Source organism: Diadema antillarum, unplaced genomic scaffold, assembly GCF_040938485.1.
Source record: "Diadema antillarum isolate AM-2024a unplaced genomic scaffold, OU_Dant_1.0 seq00001650_RagTag, whole genome shotgun sequence".
Lineage (NCBI taxonomy): Eukaryota > Metazoa > Echinodermata > Echinoidea > Diadematoida > Diadematidae > Diadema > Diadema antillarum.
The window spans coordinates 102,095-123,858 of NW_027272351.1; the positions used below are offsets into that span (position 1 = coordinate 102,095).

The 21,764-nt window shown below is 37.1% G+C and overlaps 1 protein-coding gene across 1 annotated transcript in view; it reads right to left on the reverse strand.

Annotated features, from left to right (window-relative positions):
* Positions 1-21,764, reverse strand: part of LOC139711374 (lipoyl synthase, mitochondrial-like) — a 171,341-nt gene that overhangs the window by 70,975 nt on the left and 78,602 nt on the right. The window contains exon 3 of the mRNA XM_071623262.1: positions 20,517-20,673. Coding sequence (XP_071479363.1) covers positions 20,517-20,673 — 157 coding nt within the window. The remainder of the gene's footprint in view (positions 1-20,516; positions 20,674-21,764) is intronic.

Here is a 21,764-nt window from a genome sequence, read left to right on the forward strand (position 1 = left end):
ACATCGCGCGTGTCTTGCGAAGGTCTTGCGCATATGACAAGGCTTTAAGGACACTTTCGAGAACAATTCACGAGCAAATCACGACCAAGTGTGCGGAAAAGGTTCACAAAAAATTTCAAACTTTTTTGAAATTCTTGCTGAAGTAAAAACGACATTCGCGAACAATTGACGACGCTTCCGAACCCTCACGTTCATTTGGCGAACTTTCGCAGACTAAAATACCAATGCTGGATTTTGCCATTCGCGTCCTTCGCAAATCGTTCGCGTGCTCCGTGAAATCACACCTTTAATGTGCCATGGTCGCCGATCGGCGACTAAGAAGAGTGCCAAAAACATTGGTCATTTAAGTTCTTGTTGCACCATAATGCGATACACCATTAAACTGCCACTGATATGTACTGGTAGCTGATTAGCATAGCCATCGTCTCCACTAAAAATATGAGTATATTTACATAAGAAAATTTTGAGTAAATACGTGATTTTTCAGCTGGATGTATTTTTTTCGCGTCGTGAAAATCCGCAGAGAGCGCACCCTCTGCGAGATGTGTATAGATTAAAATTCTCATTGATAAACCACACACCGTGTATGCTACTGAATCTGCATGTGTTGTCTATGCATTTCGACTCGCATTGTCCTGCTTGGGTGCTCTTCTGCAGGAGCGGCTTTCATTTTGTCCCTCAAAGAGGGTCAGCTTTCGTTCGTCGGTCAAGTTTTTCATCCTTTTGTCTTGGTGAACTTCACTAATCATCCCCACGCTAGCATATATACAAAAGAAGAACACGCTTTTGTTCTTGTCTATGCACATGTACAGTGTACAGAAAGTAGACCGGTAAGCCAAAGAATTGCGCGAGCACAAACCTCTCATAGACAAAGGCCTGCCGATTTCAATAGAGTATGCCCGCCCGCCCGTCTGCCCTTAGTATAGAGACAAAAGAAGGACTAGACTTAGAATTTGTCAACACTGACAAATTAGGTGATCCGATATATTCGGAAATAAATGTTATGACCATTGACCCTAATTATCCGAGAAAAGACAGTGTCTGATGAATTAGTTATTTTATGAGAAATATGTACATGTGCAAAATATTGGGCTGATAGGGCCTATTTTTCTTGAGTTATTGCAAAGAAAGTTGCAGAAAGAAAGAAATATCTCAATACATTGAAGATAAGCTTTAATTTCAACCAAGTTTTTTAACGCGATTCCGATATTGTATAAAAACAAGAAGGGCATATTACGACAGCTTACAGTCTCAGCTACAACATATCAAAATCTGGGAGAAATTCACCGAAGGGTAAGTGAGCTAGCGCTTGATAAAGACAATCATGTCAATCTTCACATCTAGAAAAATTCCCTCCCATAGAGATAACACGTCATAACGAAGACAAAGATAGAAGTACATATGACCTTTGACCCGACTTTGCACAGACAAAATGGCATCTGAGCAAAAAGTGATTATTTTGTGAAATGATTCTTGTAACATGGTCTTTGCGTGTGCAAAATATGGAAAAGATAGGACATGTATTCACCAAGATACAGGATGAAACATTTATGACCTTTGACCCTAATTTACATACCCAAGATGGTGTCCGATCAAGTAGTTGTTATTTTATGAAATATTGTACGTGACATGAACTAAACATGTGCAAGATATGGGGGTGATAGGGGCTGTTTTTCTTGAGTTATTGCAAAGAAAGTTGCAGAAAGAAAGAAATATCTCAATACATCGAAGATAAGCTTTAATTTCAACCAAGTTTTTCGACATGATCCCGACGTCGTATGAAAAAATGAAGGGCACACTTACGATAGCGTAAAGTCTCAGCTACAACATATTAAAATCTGGGAGAAATTCACCGAAGTGTAAGTGAGCTAGCGCTCGATAAAGATAGTCATGTCAATTTTCATTTCCAGAAAAATTGCACTCCCATAGACATAACACGTAAACTGGTCAAATTTGACAAGATTACTTTTAATCCATTTTTACGAGGTGATGCCGTCATCCAATCAAAATTTTGTTAGTACAATTATGAAAGAACATTTAACAAGCTACAACATACTGAAATCTGGGTGAAAATTGGCAAAGGATAAGTGAGATATGCTTGTGTGAACTTGAAATTTGATGACGTCATTTTGAAAATTTACTTTTTTTATTTTATTAAGAAATTTGATATCTTTTAATCATTTTTTCAGCATCGCTAACCCATGAAATGACATGTACAACTCATCAGCTTTCAGAATATGTAAAGAAAATGGGGGGTCACCGTCCATCCTGACGAGTAAAATTGGATTTAGAATTGGCGTTTTTTTTTGGCATAGTTGCACTGTATATCGCCATTGACGAGCGCGCGGAATTTCAACTTTGACGGGCCCGTATGACTTTGACGGGCCCGTATGACGTCATATTGAGTCGGATTAACTTGAAACTTGGTAGAATTATTCCTTGACATTTCAGACATCCGTTCCGTGTGAAAAAACGGGAAATTTCAATTGCATATGAGCTGTGCGTGTGTATATGCACGCACGCGTACGCGTCCGTCCAATTTTTTCAATTTTTCAAAAAATGCTCCAAATGGTCTGAAACGTGTGCAAAAAAAAATTTGAGCTCGATTGGAGCATACAAATATTTCAACACGTTTCAAGGGTAAATATGAATTTTGAGAATATGAGTAGAATGCGCTTGACTTGAAATATGTGTGACGTAAATTTAATTGAAAAATTCCATTCCATTAATGAGATATGAATGAGAATGTGTTTTCATATAATGACGTCATAGTGACATCACGGTCGACTGATCACTATGATTTTACTAGATCTGTCGTCTTTGGGACATGATACATACATGGTATAATTTTGAAATTGACAGGCACAGGACTTTCTGAGCTAACCTCTACACAACTTTTGAGGAGAAAGAAGAAAAAGAAGAAGAAAAACAAAGAATCAGTACAGATACAGAAGGTGATCCGAGAGGATACTCGGATTACCTAATTAGTAGGTGCTTGCTTCTCAAGTGGACAAGAGACACCCTTCCAGGACCCGGGATAGTTTCAAATACACGATCTGGGACTAAAGGACTCAGATTTGGGAATGAATTACCGAGGCAGAAAAGAAATTGAAAAGGCAAATTGAACTGCCAATATCTTTGGAATTATACAACTCTAGAAGACCAATTTGTTATCATATGAAAGAGGAAATGTAGCTCTAAAACTTTCTTACAGAGGCAAGGGAGCATTCTATTGAAGAAAAATCACTACTGACTCTTTCTTTCTATACTACACAAAAATTCATGATAATTTTTTACTGATATCGATTATTTCTGCAATATTTCAGGTTCAGATAGATATTACAGCAACCTGACTATATGACACGAAAGAACAATCATTTCTTGATATTTGTTGTGTAGAACTCAATTCAAAACAGTCAATAGTTTGAAAGATATAGCATTTTTAAATTACATTGTCAATCCAGTTCGCAAACTTTCTGGCGTTGGGTAAAAACGTCTGGCACGTTGGGGTTTTTTGGTCTGGCACATTAAGAGTTAAATGCACAATATGATCAAGATAACCTTTATTCCACAGAGTAACAGCAGATGAATTGTAGGGGTTTCATGAAAATTGTACCTGAAATAAGAAAATGATGAAATCCATAGTTTTCAGGGAAACAGCAATATCACTAGCAAATCACATATTGAAATAATGAAATATAATTATTCCACAGGTCTTCCGACACACATACACATCTTTATAAAACTTATTTTTTTGACATCAAATGGAAAGAAAGAAAGAATATATTGTATCCTACAAGTCAAAATTGTATGTTATATTCTTACAATGTTGTATTGTTTAGACAATCATTTCCGAGGCCATTGTCCATGTCAAGCGTTTGCTTTTTAAATGATGGTCTCGCGAATTTCTGTACATCAAGAGTTGCCTAATTTGTCTTTGAACAATAGAACTTATGTTTGCATAAATGTATGCATAAAATAATGTTTATTTTCATTTTGTGTCAGGAAAAAAAAATGTTGGATATTGAAATGAACATTTATTTGTTTTAACTGTCAGATTAAAATTATTCTGTGCTCAATTACTTTGTTCAATTTACTTTGTATTTCATAAAAATGTATGAAAAAAGAAATTCAGAAATAAAATCAAAATCAATCAAATCAAAATATCACAATTTAGTGACACATGTGTTAAAATCTTACTAACTCTTGTATGTCTGATTTTGCATAATAAACACTTTGTCTCTTTATCTCATTTACCATGTACTGTATTTTGTCAAAGCCAATCTGATCGTGTGGTCAACATATTTGGTCAAAAAGTAAATTGGGACAATAATACATTAGGAGACACAAGTGGCGTATTCACATTGGTCCTTGGATTTAAACCTCTAATAGTGCCGAACGGCGTTCTGCACCAGTCTAGCATCAGTCGAGGCTTAAATTGTGTTCACAGTAAGCTCACCAGTCGTGCACCGACAGCCTATTTGCATGTTCACATCGAAACCAGTAGACACTGCTTAAAAGTATGTAATATTTGGCAAATCAAAAAAAAGAAAAAAAAAAGTTACCTTTCCGTGAATGCTCCATACACTGACTGTACATGAGGTATATATAATGTTCATAATGACAATAGACAGAACCACATTCCATGTATGGAATGTGGTTCTATCTATTGTCTATATGAACATCACTGCCTTTTTGCATTTCACAGTGGCATGCTTTATGCAGAAATTTGAAAATTAGTAAACACAAGAGTTTGATTATCTTGCAAATGATAGGAGAGTTTACACTCGGACTCTGGAAATGACTAGCTTCATACTTTTAATACAATGGCAACAACAAATAAAAACAGATTTTTTTTGGTTCTTATTTTTACACAACCCAAAGTTCACTTCACTAAAACAATTTAGAAGATTGCTACTAAATAATGTGCTTGCTGGTTATAAAATAGTATATTTTTATATGTACACCGTATAAATAACATTAAGGTCAACGGGTAAAGTAATAGATAAAAATCTTTCTCAAAAAAAAAAAACTAGAAATGTCGCTATGGCGACTGATGCCTCCGCCATAATGCATGATTCTCCCAATAGGCATATAGTACAATGTCTTCACAATGTGTGATCCATGACAGTTTCACATAACTGGCAAAATATTGAAATGACAGGTTTGTCAGAAATGTCTTGAACTGGGTTTGCTTTAATTTTCTAAGAGTGCAGGTATACATATTTGGGGAATTGAGAATTTTTACTTGAATTCTGACAGACCTTTTTATAAGTTTATGCATTGAGTAATTTCCAAGGTATGAAGAAAGAGTGTAATAACGGTACAAAATGGATTTTTTTTTTTTTTTTGGGGGGGGCATTGAAACCTGGCCTTTGACCCTTAACCTTTGACCTTTGACCTTCTGGCTGGAAATTTCCAAGAGAATCTCCATTAGGTAATGCATGTATTAAGTTTTGAAACTGATAATGCAAGCATTGCATATACTAGTATATGAGGGAAATAGTAAAATTTTGAAGAGTTGACCTTGACCTTTGACCCCTATTGACCCATGACCCCTAAATTCCCTAGATAATCTCTGCCAGTCAGTACATGCGTATGTACCAAGTTCCACAAAGATACATTGAACTATTTGCAAGAAAAGTGATATTGCAACATTTTCACCTAACCTTTGACCTTTTGACCTTTGACCTTATGACATGAAACTCTCTCTGGAGAATCTTTATGCAGTAGTACATGTCCACACCAAGTTTCAAGAAAATACCTTTGGGCATTGCATAGATATGGGGGAAATTGCAATATTTGTAACATTTGACCTTGACCTTTTACCTCTTGCCAATGTCACTAAAATCTACTCAACTAATTGTCCCATCATACATCATCCTTGGACCAAGTTTGGTGAAAGCTGCTTCATCCAGTGTTGAGTTATCACGTACACAGACAAATTTTAGGATTTGACCTTGATCTTTGACCTTTGACCTCTGTCCAATTTCACTGAAAAACTAATCAAGTAATTGTCCCATCATACATCATCCTCCAACAAAGTTTGGTGAAATATGCTCTATCCAGTCTTGAGTTATCGCGTAAACGGATACAATTTCATGATTGACCTTGACCTTTGACCTTCAGCCTATTTCGACCAAAATCTAATCAAATTACTCCATCATACTTCATACTTGGACCAAGTTTGGTAAAATTCCAGTAAATATTACTCAAGTTATCGTGTAAACAAAAGCGGACGGACGTACGGACAAGCCGAAAACATGCCTCCGGCACTTCGTGGTGGAGGCATAAAAATGTAGAGAGCATTCACAGTGGTAGCTGTCTCGTACCAGCTCCGCAGCCAATCTATGACCCCGTTTTACAGTGCGGGGCTGGGCCGCGGCTCGGCTGTGGCCGAGCCCGCCTTCATTTCAGTCTAAACGAGCAAAAGGCCAAATGCGGGGCCAAAATTGGCCGCGCATTTGGCCACGCTCTGGAGGTGGTCTCCACCTCGGCTGAGCCGCGGCCGAGCCCGGCCTTTTCTCAAGTGTAAACGCAAACTGGGCCAAATGCGCAGCCAATTTTAGTCTGGCTTCCAGACCCTCTGCCCATCCTATTTCGCTATTCAGGATATTAACCCCGTAAACGTCGAAAACTAGTATAGTTTAAGGTGGTTTTGTCCTACAAAGGATTTTTCCTTTGGCAAAGGCGGCGACTTTGTCGCCGCCACGGAGTCCAGTTGGCAAAGGGTCTGGAAACCAGACTATACCAAATTGCATTTGTTTATAAGCAGAGCGCCACTACAACAAAATATTGAAAGGTTTGAATTAAAATCCCGGGCCGAGCCTGTCAGTGTAAACGGGGCCTATTTCGGCAGGTTTAGTTTTAGATGGTACTGATGAGAAATGCGATCACATTGCCTAAAATTATGACGGAGTGTGAGTGTTCAGATCGACATTGGTGCTGCAAAAGTCGCAAAAAAATTTGAGCATCAGCTGCCGAGTCACATGGCCACTGTAATCACGGTAAAGAAGTGTTTAGTCTCAATTTTCACAGCATGCCAGAGCAAGCCAGACTGAGCCCTGGGAGGGGACTAAAAGCTTCCAAAGGGTGCGTTTATCAACTCCTTTTCTCGGCAGAAACAGGTTATCCAAACAGCTTTCAAGGAATTTTTACGAGTTGATAAACGCAAAGCTGTTTTGAAAGCCGTTTCGGAAAGCCTTTACGAACGAGTGCGTTTATCAACTCTCCTTTGTGGCTATCCAAACAGGTTTCCTAAACAGGTTTTCAGAAACCTGTTTGTAAAAGCCTTTTGAAGTTGATAAAAGCAAAGCTGTTTTGAAACGGCTTTGGAGTATTATTGTACTGCAGTTACGAACAATGCATGCCTATGACCTCTTCTCCTCGGGTCGAATTGCGTAATGCAGCTGTGCAGTGACAGGCCAGTTATCGTGTTCGCGAATCAGTTGATAAACGCAACTATTTTGGAAGCCATTTCTAAAGGGCTTTGGAAAGGGCTTTGGAAAGCCGTTTAAACAGGGAAAAGTTGATAAATGCAGCCTAAAGTCTCATGCCGCCACTCAGAAATATTTGAAGTATGTGCTTAACTGGAGCTGGAGCTGCCTCACAGATAGGAAGACAATTGATTCATGTGGCATTGCATCATGACTCGTCACTCTCAAAGGAAGATATGTCTTTATGATGGTAATTGCTTTTCGCCGTCCCTTCTTAGAAAACAAGCGGCCCAGGGTACAGGGTTTTGGAAAGGGCTTTGGAAAGGGCTAAGGAAAGGGCTTTCGAAAGGGCTATGGAAGGGGCTTTCGAAAGGGCTATTGAAAGGGCTTTTGAAAGCTGTTTAAACAGGGGAAAGTTGATAAACGCAGCCAAAGCAAACCAAAACCACGCCATGCCAAACAGGACCAGGAAGAGTACCACAGTGGGTCATCTAGTGATAATTTAGCATTACTCAGCATATCATGCTGGCCACACAAACTGAGACTGTAACTGTGCCACACGTGCACTGTTCCACACCGAGACTGTATACTCTTTTAATACATCGGTATTGGTATCCAAAAGTTTGAGGTAAAGTTTGAAGAATAAATGCAGACATTTACTAACGGAAATATTACAACAGGCTTTGTTTATTTACAACTGACGCAAATAATACTATTCTAGATATTTATTTATCTGAATATTTCAAACTACAATGTATAACATTTCAAGAATTGTAACTGGTCAATAAATTAAATTTCTTACATATGAGTAATGATCAAACATCAATTCTTTTCACATCAAAGTATATTACAGCATAATTTAGTAACAATACAACAAAGTTTGGATTCAAAATATATGAATATAGGTTCTACCCCCCTCCCCCTCGTTATAGCCAATATCAGTAGGCATAAAAGAAAGCATAACATAAAGACATTACTTTGCACATGTGGGACTACCCATCATCTTTCAATCAATACTGATAACTTGGTAATGTGTGTAAGGGAATTGCTCACCTTTATGGGTAAGAAGATGTTTTTCGCCAATGAAATCCAATATCAAGAATGTGTTTCTTATTAATTGTAGATGTTTGAATTTGTAAATCTATATAGCTTGCGATTGTGTCAAGATCGTCTGTGGATTGGTATGTAGTTATGGCATGGGTGTGCCAGTGTGTGTTGTGTGTGGAAAGCTTGAATATGTGACCCGCTACAACAAAATGGTCCTAAAGTCACGCACGGTCGAAGCCGTGAAAATCGAGTTTGAAGTCAGAGCATCAAAATTGGTCAAAACTTACGATTTTCTGAATTTGACATATTATTAGAGTATGGCATGGCTTCTATCATCTGTCGAAATTTTGAAGCAAAATGATGAAAGGAAAGACCAAAAAATAGCGTTTTTCTGGGCTATGTTTTTTTTGCGTTTCAAGGAAGCAGAAATTGGTTCGAACATTTGGATTGAGCGCCACTGATAGGCTCCGCCCCTAACAACGACCAGAGTGATCTCATTGGTCAGTTTGCTGCTTGCCGCTAACCGAAGCGTGAAGCTCGCACACTGCCCAGCCGCTTCTCCTCATCCTGGTCACTGATTTGTCGGTGAGGAGACCGCCGACGCTGTGTTTGAATGAGCATTTAGGGGGTTGCTAGGGCTTACCTTCTATTGTCCGGAGGTGAATACTGACTTGCGTGTCCCTTGATCGTGATTGCGTCGCAAGGAAAACTTTTAGGGCGCTTTTCTCGAAACAGTGATTTCCCAGACGTCTCGACATGCTCTCTTTCAAACATCCATATCTCCGCAGCCGATTATTTTTATAAGATGTGTTATATATCAATGTAAAGCAGAAAGATTAGGGAATTGTGTCATGCAATTTTCAAATAATCTACCTCGCCCGACTTTAGGATCATTTTGTTGTAGCGGGTCACATATGGTCTGCACAATGCTGTGTGTGTATGTGACACATTCTGTATGTACATTATGACTGCGTGTGTGTGAAGATCCATGGGGAATTCCCTACGTAGAAAGCCAATCACAGCATCAGATTGCCTCACACCTGCTAAACGTCATGATGATGTCATGTATACATACGGCCGTCCCACCACATTTTCTGCATGTATCAGTGCGCGCACACACACACACACATACACTTACAACATGCGGTGCTAGCTGTAGAATGCACTGAAGAAAATATATGTGTACAAGACAGTTTTTGGCGCATCAAGCTTTAAAATGTCGGAACATGATAGCACAGGCAAAGTATAGGGCAAGTCCAAGATAACATGCGCGTTACGTATGGGACATTCAGAGACTTTTATGACCTGAAAAATAGTGTTAATGGCCTTTGATCATATTGAACTTTATCATGGTGATTGATATCTAGGAAAAGTATAATCATGTAAAAAATTGAGAAAAACGACCTTGGCAATTATATTCTAGAAGAGAAAATATGTGCCTTTACGTATGGGACCAGAAAAATTTTGTTTTTTTGAACATTTTTTTCAACCTCAAAACTCTCTGAAAGTATTTCATTCTACAACTTGTAACTCACTGTGATGAAAGTCACAACACTCAAGATTATCACAGGTAAGTTTCATGTCATTAGGCAAAAAGCTCTAATTACAGGTTCTAATTAAAGACAGACATGACGTGTTACGTATGGGAGTTACGTATGGGACACTTTGTCCCCCATTCATTTAGTGTGTGGAGAACCATGTTTATGGGTATTTTGCATAATTATTGAAGTAAAATCAGTTGAAACTACTCAAATACTGATCCAGATTGTCAAGGAAACAATATTCCCCAAATATTCATCATCATAGTCATATTCAATCATATTTTTATATTTTTATGACCAACCTGAGTATGCATGCCCTTTGTCCCCCATTCGTTTAGTGTGTGGAGAACCATGTTTATGGGTATTTTTCAAAATAATTTTGCAAAATACCCATAAACAAATTTTTTGCATAATTATTGAGGTGGAATCAATTGAAATTTCTCAAATACTGATCCAGATTGTCAAGGGAACAACATCCCCCATATATTTACCATCATAATCATATTCAATCATATTCTATATTTTTTATGACCAACCTGAGTATGTATGCCCTATTTTTATCAGGATAGTTACTACTAAAAAATTGAATAGTTTAAAGTGTTTACTTCCATTGATGAAGGGCAGTTTGCCATTTAGTTGCAATAAAAAACAACTTGACACAAGAAATATTAATTTCAATAGATAAGCAATACCTGCTGCGTGGAATTCCAGTAATCGAGTAGATGTATGATGTCTGTCTAGCAGTCAGGTCATTGATTTGAGTCACACCTCAGTATATATACCCATGAATTTTGTTGTGGCTACTATTGAAAACTGAATAAGGACAATTTGTGTATCACTTGCAATAAAAAAAAAATCATTTTACTTTATTTCTTTTTTTATATCACAACCGTTTCAAATTGGATCTCCATCAAATTAACTTTGAATTTCTCTAGTCTTAGAATTGTATGCTCTTTAGTAATTCATATTATAGGTTTCCAGTCATCTCATAAAATGTTGGAAACTGAATCCCCATTTCTACAAAAACTATACCGTCCCTTTAATGCTGATTTTCATTGTGTATTTTGCCATCTTCCCCTCCCCCTTTCTGAAAATTGTTCAGTCAAGTACATGTATTGTTTCAAGTGTCTATAACTCAAAAAGTAGCTCCAAAGTTGGGATGCTTTCTCCAGGATGATTGACCATTTGTGTACTGAGAGACCTTCCCAGCTGGGTCAATCCACGTCAAATCATCCAGTGCTTGTCACCCGACCCCCTCCGATTTTCTTTAAAATCGCACCAAATGTTCCCCAAAGTGTCTGACGGAACATTCCAAAATATTTTGCCCCAAGGTCAATTGGTTGCTAAGATACAGCCTCACATAGCAACCGATGCGCATTCCAAAATATTAGTTAAAAGAAAATTATGCATTTTTGATTGATTGTGGTAGCATGGATATTTATGCAAAAGTGTTCATTATCTGGAAATTGAAAGAACTTTATAGTCTTTGCAAGAAAAAGTGACTGTGACGCGAAATTGGCTTTTCGTTAACGTGCACGAGGTCACCGAAAATGGTGTTAAATGTTAATTTCGAAAATTTTAATGCATATTTAGAGGCTAATATCTTCCACATTTCATCATCTTAGGTTCTAAAATATTATGCTGTTGAAGGCTTTGACTTGCTCAGTAATTTTGAAAAAAATTAGCGGATTCGTGCTCACCGTTTTTACGGAGAGCGCCCTCAAAGTTGACAAAAATGAAAAATGTGCCAAATTCAAGGTCACGGATCACCCTTCGTCCCACCTAGGAATGGCATCAATTTTTTTGTATTGATAGACATGTACCTATGTTATCTTGGGTTACCAATGAAATTTTGCTACCGAAATGTTCAATGGTAAATTTACCCCACTGAAAATGGACGTAAACGGCCAAATTCCCATGTAATATCACATATTGGGTTTAGAGGACATTACAAATGTCCATGCGTTCAAGCTGAAAAGCCCTAGCCCTGTGATATTTGCTGTAGGGGTAGTCTGTTATACATATTTTAATAATATATACCACAAAACACTTTTATTACATGATAATGACCTTGAAATTTAATCCAAAATTTGATAAAAACAATAAGTCGCTCTATTTTCCTCATTGCACTGCATGTAATATGTGTTTTGAAAGACTTTTCACACAGCAGTATTTCAAGAATTATGAAAGCTGACAGCCTACCATATTAAGGTTCTAAACTATTTTGTGCTCTTCTTTCAGATTTAGTGTCAATTTGATCATGAATGTTATACCCTTGACCTTGAAGTGTTTCTAAAAATAGCTGTAAATTTGTTAACTACAAATTACACACATGACAGGTGTTTTATGGCATGATATACTTGTGATTCTTTCACAAACACAAAAGCTTTTTATAGTGTAAATGTTATATACTGGAATTAATCTATACGTGCTTGCAAGATTATGTTACAATTAATTACTTTGTTTTGACGATGACCCTCAATTTCAATCACAAAAGAGGACAGTAATATTTTGTGATTTTGTGTGCATTTCCTATGGAAAACAGTGCTTTGTGGTGAAATTCATAAAAACATGACCATTTTTACTATTTATCACTTTGATTGATTAATTCTATTCAAATTATGGTAGAAAAAGTGGGATGTGACAATTTCCAATAAAAAAACCCTACAAAGAATGCTGTAGAAAATAAAAAACAAAGAAATACATAACAAATATTCCAAAAACAAGAAAATACATAAGAATGGAAATTATTTTGGAAGTTGTCACAAGTTACAGAACAAATCCCCCCAAGAAGAAGACTCTCAGTGCTTTTAATGTGCGTTTCACAGGCTAGAATAAGAATCTTATGTGTTGGGTGCAATGTCCATAATAATTATCAACTATTACTTACATACAGGTCTTTATGGGCAGGAATAGGCATTTCTCCTGATTTTGAAGGTCATAAATTCAGGGTCATTGTCAGAACAAAGTAATTGATTGTAATATATCTTGCAAGAACCTATAGATTTATTCCAGTATATAACAGTTACACTGCAAAAACTTTTGCGTTTGTGAAAGAATCACTAGTATGTTATGCCATAAAACACCTGTTGTGTGTGTAATTTGTAATTTTAACAAATTTACAGCTATTTTTAGAAGCACTTCAAGGTCAAGGGTATAACATTCATGATCAAATTGACACTAAATCTGAAAGAAGAGCACAAATAGTTTAGAACCTTAATACGGTAGGCTGTCAGCTTTCATAATTCTTGAAATATTGCTCTGTGAAAACTCTTTCAAAACACATTATTACATGCAGTGCAATGAGGAAAATGGAGCGACTTATTGTTTTTATCAAATCTTGGATTAAATTTCAAGGTCATTATTATGTAATAGAAGTGTTTTGTGGTATATATTATTAACATATGTATAACAGACTACCCCTACAGCAAATATCACAGGGCTAGGGCTTTTTATCTTGAAAGCATGGACATTTGAAATGTCCTCTAAACCCAATATATGATATTACATGGGAATTTGGCCGTTTACGACTATTTTCAGTGGGGTAAATTTACCATTGAACATTTCGGTAGCAAAATTTCTTTGGTGACCCAAGATAATATAGGTAAATGTCTATCAATACAAAAAAAATTGATGCAATTCCTAGGTGGGACGAAGGGTGATCTGTGACCTTGAATTTGGCACATTTTTCATTTTTGTCAACTTTGAGGGCGCTCTCCGTAAAAACGGTGAGCACGAATCCGCTAATTAAAATTTTCGAAATTAACATTTAACACCATTTTCGGTGACCTCGTGCACGTTAACGAAAAGTCAAATTTGCGTCACAGTCACTTTTTCTTGCAAAGACTATAAAGTTCTCTCAATTTCCAGATAATGAACACTTTTGCATAAATATCCATGCTACCACAATCAATCAAAAATGCATAATTTTCTTTTAACTAATATTTTGGAATGCGCATCGGTTGCTATGTGAGGCTGTATCTTAGCAACAAATTGACCTTGGGGCAAAATATTTTGGAATTTTCCGTCAGACACTTTGGGGAACATTTGGTGCGATTTTAAAGAAAATCGGAGGGGGTCGGGTGACAACTTTTCTGAAAATTGGATGATTTGACGTGGATTGACCCAGCTAGCTACATGCATTCACATGCAATATATGAGGATGTCCCATACGTAACGCATTTGTCCCATACGTAACATTATTTCAATGCCTAATAAAGAATATTTCTCTTACTGTTTTTTCTTTTTTCTATGGTATTTAATTTCTCTAAACAATAAATTAGAACTTTCCAAAAGGGCATTCAAATAACCTTAGCAATTTCAGAAAAAACCTAAAAAAATGACCTCATTTTGTTACGTAGGGGACATCTCATGATAGGACACAAGCTAATTTGCATAATCATTTGCATAATCCCTAAATTTTCATACCAAGTTAAACTATTTGATGAACTTCTTATGTCCACATATTAATCAAATATCATTTGCTTTCCTTTGAATAAATATGAATCTTTATAAATGTCCCATACGTAACGCTGTGGTTTACATTTATGCAAATGAAGCCCTTGAAATTTGCATAAATTTACATAATATCATATTTTCCTCCATGGAAATCAAAACTTCAACTCATAAGCTTCAAAATGATACCAAATATGTCAATACTGAGCAAAGATGAAATTTTGCCTTCTGAAGGGACCTTATCTTGGACTTGCCCTAAAGCTTTACCCGAAGACATTTTGCTTTACCTCGCTATAACAGGTTTGATTGGCTATATTTTTCTTTGTTTGGAAATCACAAAATTTATCTCGTTATAGCAGTTATTTCGTTATACCCGATCTCGCTATAAGAGTAGCATTTTACATAGACTTGTGTGGAAGGAAATTTGGGACTGGGAAAATTTCCTCGTAATAATCGATATCTTGTTATAGCAGTGTTCGTTATACCGAGTTTCCCCTGTATACTGTTACCATTGCAACGCATTGTTCAACAATGACCATAAAATTGAGTTTGCACATCCACGTACCATAGCGGTCACATGTACCACATTTCAAGCAAAATGCTCAAAGATGGAGGAAGTAAGCTGAATCCACAATATTTTTGTACATGCTTTTAGTGAAAAAATGCTGTTACCATAGTAATGCACTGTCCAACAATGACGAAAGATTAAGTTTGCTCATCTATGTACCAATAGCGGTCACATGTGAGAAATTTCAACAAAGACTCAGGGAGTTCACTGTTTATTGTATGATCTTCATTCAAAATATGCCGTTACCATGGCAAAGCATTGTTCAACAATGGCAAAAGATTAAGTTTACACATCTATGTATCATAGTGGTCACACATGCCAAATTTCAAGCTAAATGCTAAAAGACTGAGGTAGCTGAATCCACAATATTTTTGTATGGATTTTAGTGAAAAATGCTGTTACCATGGCAATGCATAGTTCAACAATGACGAAAAATTAAGTCTGCACATCTACGTACTCTAGCGGTCACATATAATGCCAAATTTTAAGCCAAGTACTCAAAGACTGAGGGAGTTAGGTCAATCCACATATTTTTGTATGATTGGTACAAAAACTGCTGTTTCCATAGCAACATATTTATTCACATACATAAAAAGGTGTCTTGCACAACTACACGTTACATTGATTGTAATCATAAATTTCAACCAAATTGCTGTAAACCTGAGAGTAGTTTGATCAACAAACTTTTATAAGATTTAACCAAAAATTACTGGTGCCATGGCATCGCATTATGCAATACTAACGGAAAAGGTGTCTTACACATCTTCCTTTGACAGTGGTCACACATGCCAAATTTGGGGTAAATTGCTAAAAAAATGAGAGAGTAGTTCGATCCACAACATTTTGTACGATTTTTACAAATTTGCTGTCGCCATGGCAACTCATTATGCAATACTAATGAAAAAGATGTCTCGCACATCTTCCTGTGATTGTGGTCACACATGCCAAATTTGTGGTTGATTGCTAAAAAAATTAGAGTAGTTCGATCCACAAGTTTTTATAAAGATAGCAGTCACATATGCCAAATTTGGAGTCAATAGCTCAAAAAATGAGAGTGTAGTTCGATCCACAAGATTTTGCAATGGACCGACTGCCTGATCAACCGCCCAGCCATCCAACATGCAAGTGATTCCTATATTCCCCCATACACATTATGTGTGGGTGAGGGTATAATAATGATATACATGGTGTCATAGCTACTATAATAAATGTAGGAGTCAGCACGGCTCGCATGCATCGATTGAGCTAGATGGCTATACACTACTTAGTTACATGTTTACAGCTTCCTGTGTGAAATCGCATATGAAAGATGTTACTGGGAGGATTTTTTTTTTTGTGCAAATTAATACAGTTTTAGTGTGATACTAGTATATGTTCTGACTTCTATAGCAGGTTTAGCTGGTTATAGTTTTGGAAAGGTACCATCATGCTAGTATCATGATTGTGTTGCTGTCGCATGTGCTTGGAACAAGGAGATAAATCCAGACATGTTTTGGCCGACTTTTCTCAAGGACACTCCGATTCGACGAGCATGGGTTCATTTCATGCGTAATACCAGGTTTGATTTTAATCTTACCAAACATTCTATGGTATGCTTGGCACACTTCAAAGATGAATGTATTGGTGAATCTGCGGCCATGACGAGGAAAATGGGTTTCCCTTGTCGATTCAAGTTAAAACTATTTTCAGTTCCAACAATCAAAGCACCAACAATTGTTTGTTTGTTTATTTGTTTGTTTTATTTATACATGGGTTAAAATACTTACACTCAGTTGTTAGGCTGTTTTTCAGCCTTATTGTCTGTTCTACACAACAAACATTTTCCATTGCCAGGCCTGGCTCTACTACCAGCAGTGTCTTGGTACGCCCTGGCACTGCTTCACGCTCAACTGCAGCTGAGCCTAGCAAGGATGACTGAAGAACGAGGCCTCCTGGTCGTAAACGTTCCAGTTCTAGAGGAGCATATCTCAAAACAGTAAAAGCAAGGGTATGTATAGACAAATGGTATCCGTCTGTTCTCATTGGGCTTCTTATCAAACATTGGTAGATGTAACATGGTCAGACCCGAATAGAGACAGATTTCCTTGTATCACTGTGCTACACAGAATTATTGATCTGTGCCAGTCAGTGAAATTTTCAGCTAAAAATACATTAAAAAGGGCATTTCAGCCTCACTGAATCAGCTCTAGTGAAATTTCTTGGCCTAATATATACCAAATTGATGTTTGGCCTACAGATTTTATGAATTAATACGAAAAGTTCTTGTCTTTTCTTGCACAAGTCTCTCAGTTGCCTTCCAAAATACAGTGCCTTTTAAATCAACTGCTGCTGTGCATGCGCACAGCAGTTGATTCGAGTGGCGCTGTGTAGCAGCCAAGATGTTCCACTAGAGCCGATTCAGTGAGGCTGAAATGCCCTCAAATTCACTGATCAGCGCAGATCAATAGTTCTGCATAGCAAAGTGATAGAAGAAGATCTGTCTCTACATAGGGTTAACCATGTTATATCTACCAACGTTAGATAAGAAGCCCAACAAGAACAGACAAGTACCATTGGTTTTTTCATACCCTTAGAGATATGCTCCTCTGGAACTGGAACATTTATGACAACGAGGCCTCAATCTTGAGTCAGCCTCACCAGGCTCAGCTGCAGTTGGGGATGAAACAGTACCAGGGCGTACCGCGACACTGCTGGTAGTAGAACAGGGCTTGACGATGGAAAGACTTTGTGTCAAATAAGAATAAAAATAATAATGATAATAATAATAACATATCAATTTATAAAGTGCAAAACCTATAGACATAAATATATATTCTTCTGTGCTGCCAAAACTTCTGATGTACTGTATACGCTGTTATTTTCACGTACAGATATTTTCGCGATTGATGAGGTTGCAGACATTTTCGCGAGATGTTGTTTTCGCGAATCAACGCTGATGCTTACCTTAATGCTCTATTAACAAAGCGCATGGAGACAATTTCGCATGTTGTTAAATTTTCGCGATCCAACTGTGATTCGCGAAATTCGCGAAAATTAAACCCTCGTGAAATAACAGCTCATACAGTACTTGATGATAATAGACAGTCAACTACAAAGATGTGCTTTGAGTCGTGATTTAAAGACTTCTACAGTTGGAGATTTCCTGACTTCTAATGGTAGGCCATTCCAGAGTTGCACAGGCAAATGCTCTGTCTCCCATTGTTATTTTTGTTTTGTATTTCGAATGTGCAAGTGTTGGTGCTTTGATTGTCGGAACTAAAAATACATTGTAGTTTCAACTTAAATCAACAAAAGACACCCAATTTCCTCGTCGTAGCCACAGATTCTTCAATACATTCATCTTTGGAATGTGCCGAGCATACCAAAGAATGTTTGGTAAGATTAAAATCAGATTGATATTCTGCACGAAATGAACCCACATTCGTCGAGTTAGAGTGTCCTCGGGAAAAGTCAGCCAAAACACATCTGGATTTTTCTCCTTGTTAATAGTACATCCACCAACAACACACCAAACTGGCACGGTGGTACCTTTCCAAACCTATAATTTCCTTTACCTACTGTAGAAATCTGAACATATCACACTACAACCGTATTAATTTGCAAAAAAAAAATAATCCTCCCAGTAACATCTTTGAAGTGCAATTTTGCATGGGTAGCTATAAACATGTAGCTAACTAGCATATGTGACCCTGCACCACAAAACCAACAAAAAGTCGCCAGACATGGATTTTTAGTTGAGGGCAGATTCTGAAAGAGCAGACTCTAAGCTTTAAAATGATGTATAACTCAGTTCAAATGGTCACTCCAAACCTATCTAAATATTGGAAAGAAAGCACACATTCTGGAAAAGTGCGAACTGAGAAAAGAGGCTCTGAAATGAAGTGTCTATTCAAGCGCTAAATCTTTACCAACCTGTGCTAGCTGTGGAATGAATGGGACAAAAAACAGGGTGTAAACCACTGTAGCAACAACAATAAAGGGATAATCACATTAAGCTGAAATTGGGCATGATCTATTAAATATTCTGTCAATGATTAACACCAACTTTCCAGGCAATAGCATCATCCCTTCAAAAGTTATTAGAGTTGAAAGTGAAGAGTGCACAAAGAATCTTTAAGAAGTGAAAAGGGTCTCTATTAAGACGTACAATGTACCTGAATTTACTAGTCTACCAAAGCAAGGTTGTAGAAAAACGGCTGAAAATACACTTTTCCATTGATTTTATGATCCCAAAGTTAAGAATAATGTGGAAGAAGGGTAGCTCTTTCAGAAAATAGGAAAAACCCAATATTGACTTGGTCGACCCGTTTCACCTTTTCGAGTCCTCACGTAAATTCAAGGGGTGCGACTTTTTGTTCGTTTCGTGGTGCACGGTCACATATAGCCACAGCTTCCTCAATTGATGTATGCAAGCTGTGTTGACTCCTAGTTATGACATCATGCATATCATTATAATGATTAGATCTGTTTACGTCCTTTGGCAAGGAAGCACTCTCAAACAGGTATGTTTGTCATGTTATTTCATCATAACTACAGATATATTATGAAAGACGAATGTTTTATAATACAGAGTATGAGGTTATCTGTCAAAAAACTGAAGCAATTTGACATTTCATTGATCTTCATAATATCTCTTTAACCCTATTCTAACTGGGGGGGGGGGGGGGTCAAATTGACCCCCCCTCGACATTTCGCACCACGATTCCGGAATGCGCAAAGATTTGCTGTGTCGTTTCATGACTTTTTTCATTGAAGTCTCCCGCATATTTTGAGACCAAATTTGCGACGTCCCAGTACACCGTTCTGAAGTTACGTAATGTTTTGCATATATGCATGTCAACCCGAAAACAGCTCAAATTCATGATATCGTGTGCAAATCCAATGCAAATTGTGTTTTTTTGTTAAATTGACATAAATTAGATTATTTCAACTTTGAATAATTGAAATTAATCAATTCTGATGTAGATAAGCTTGAAAATGTACCTGCAACAAATTTGGGGAAAAAAAATAGAAAATAAAAGGTCGAAAAAACAATAGAAATTAAAAGGTCGAAAAAACAATAAAATACATAAGAAATTAACAAAACAATAAAAAACAAAAGAAATTTATTTTCACTGTGCTATTTTTTCACAAGGAAATTGTTTAATGTGTCTTGAGGAATTCTGACACAAACATTTATCAATCCTTCAGTCTTTTTAATGGAGTTACAGGTGAAAATATGATTTCATGCATAAATTTGCATAATTAATTTACTAAAAATAGAAAATCATTATTTTTGTATTGAATGAGCATGTGATCTTGTAGTTGACATCCGGCTCTATGTTCAGGCAAAATTTTGCGGCAATCGCACCATCGGCGGCCGAGATCTGAAGGGAGGGTCAAATTGAGCCCCCCCCCCCAGTAAAAACTTGGTCTCAAATAGCCCAGTTAAAATAGGGTTAAACAGGGTCTTCAGATGATGATTCTTACCATCTCTATCTACAGAGGTTAGGACAATGTAGTCTACTCCCCAGGATGCAATGGCAGTAGCTGTGTTCATGGGCTCATTGGGGTCAGGAGGAGGAGGGGTCCTTGATGTTTTCACTGAGCAGAAGCGGCAACCTCTGGTGCAAGTGTCACCCAAAATCTATAAACCCAAAAATATTAAAGAAAAGATCTGAAATTTTAATGGATTCTCTCAAAGACTTTTGTCTCGAGTTATCCACACAAAACATTTAATCTTAAAGCCCCTTGCTAACATTTGCAGATGAAAACTAGAAAGGCGACTGGTATGCCTCGGCCATTATGCATGGTTCTCCGAACAGGTCTTTAGTACATCTTCACAATGCATGATGACAGTTTCACATAAATGGCAAAATATTAAAATGACACATTTGTCACAAATGTGATGAGTATTCACTTTCCCTGAAGTACTGTAAAAGTGGAAATTTTCGCACGCTAAAATTTTCACACATTTCGCGCAACCAGAAGCTAGCACAAAAATAAAAGCATGTCATGTTTTCACTTGACCTTTGTATTTTCAATTTCAATTTCAATTTATTTTTATATTTCTCGGTGAAAAAATACATCAAATATAACAAAATGAAATGATACATGATATCCAGCTAGGAAGCATAATAGAACATTGCAAACATATGTGACCTACCACAACAAAAGGATCCGAAAGTCACTGAGGGCTGAGCCGAGAAAATTGAGTTTGAAGTCGGATCATCAAAATTGGTCAAATCAATCAGATTTCTTTTTTTGGGGCATAATTTTGTAGTCTAATGTATTGTCTATCGTCTGCCAAAATTTTGAAGCTAAATGATCATAGAAAAAGTGAGAAATTTGCATTTTCCTGGGCCATGATTTTTTGACTTTCAACGGAACACAAACGTGTCCCCAGATTTGGATTTAGCGCCACAGATAGACTCCTCCCCTAGCAATGAGGGAGTGATCTTATTGGTCAGTGCGTTGCATCCTAGTTACTGATTGGTCATGCAAAGACTGCTGGTGCTAAGCTTGAATGACCCATTAGTGTCCAAAATCATGAAACATGAACAAATTTTAACGGTTCTAAATAAGCTTATAGATGCTGACTTCCAGCCAAAAGTCATATACAGTTTTAAGATATTGCTATTAGCTTTTGAATGTTTCTATTTGTTTGCTCCACACTCTTTGAGAGATCTCCTTCTAATCTACACACCAGTGAGGAACCTTTGTTCAAAGAGCAGGGAC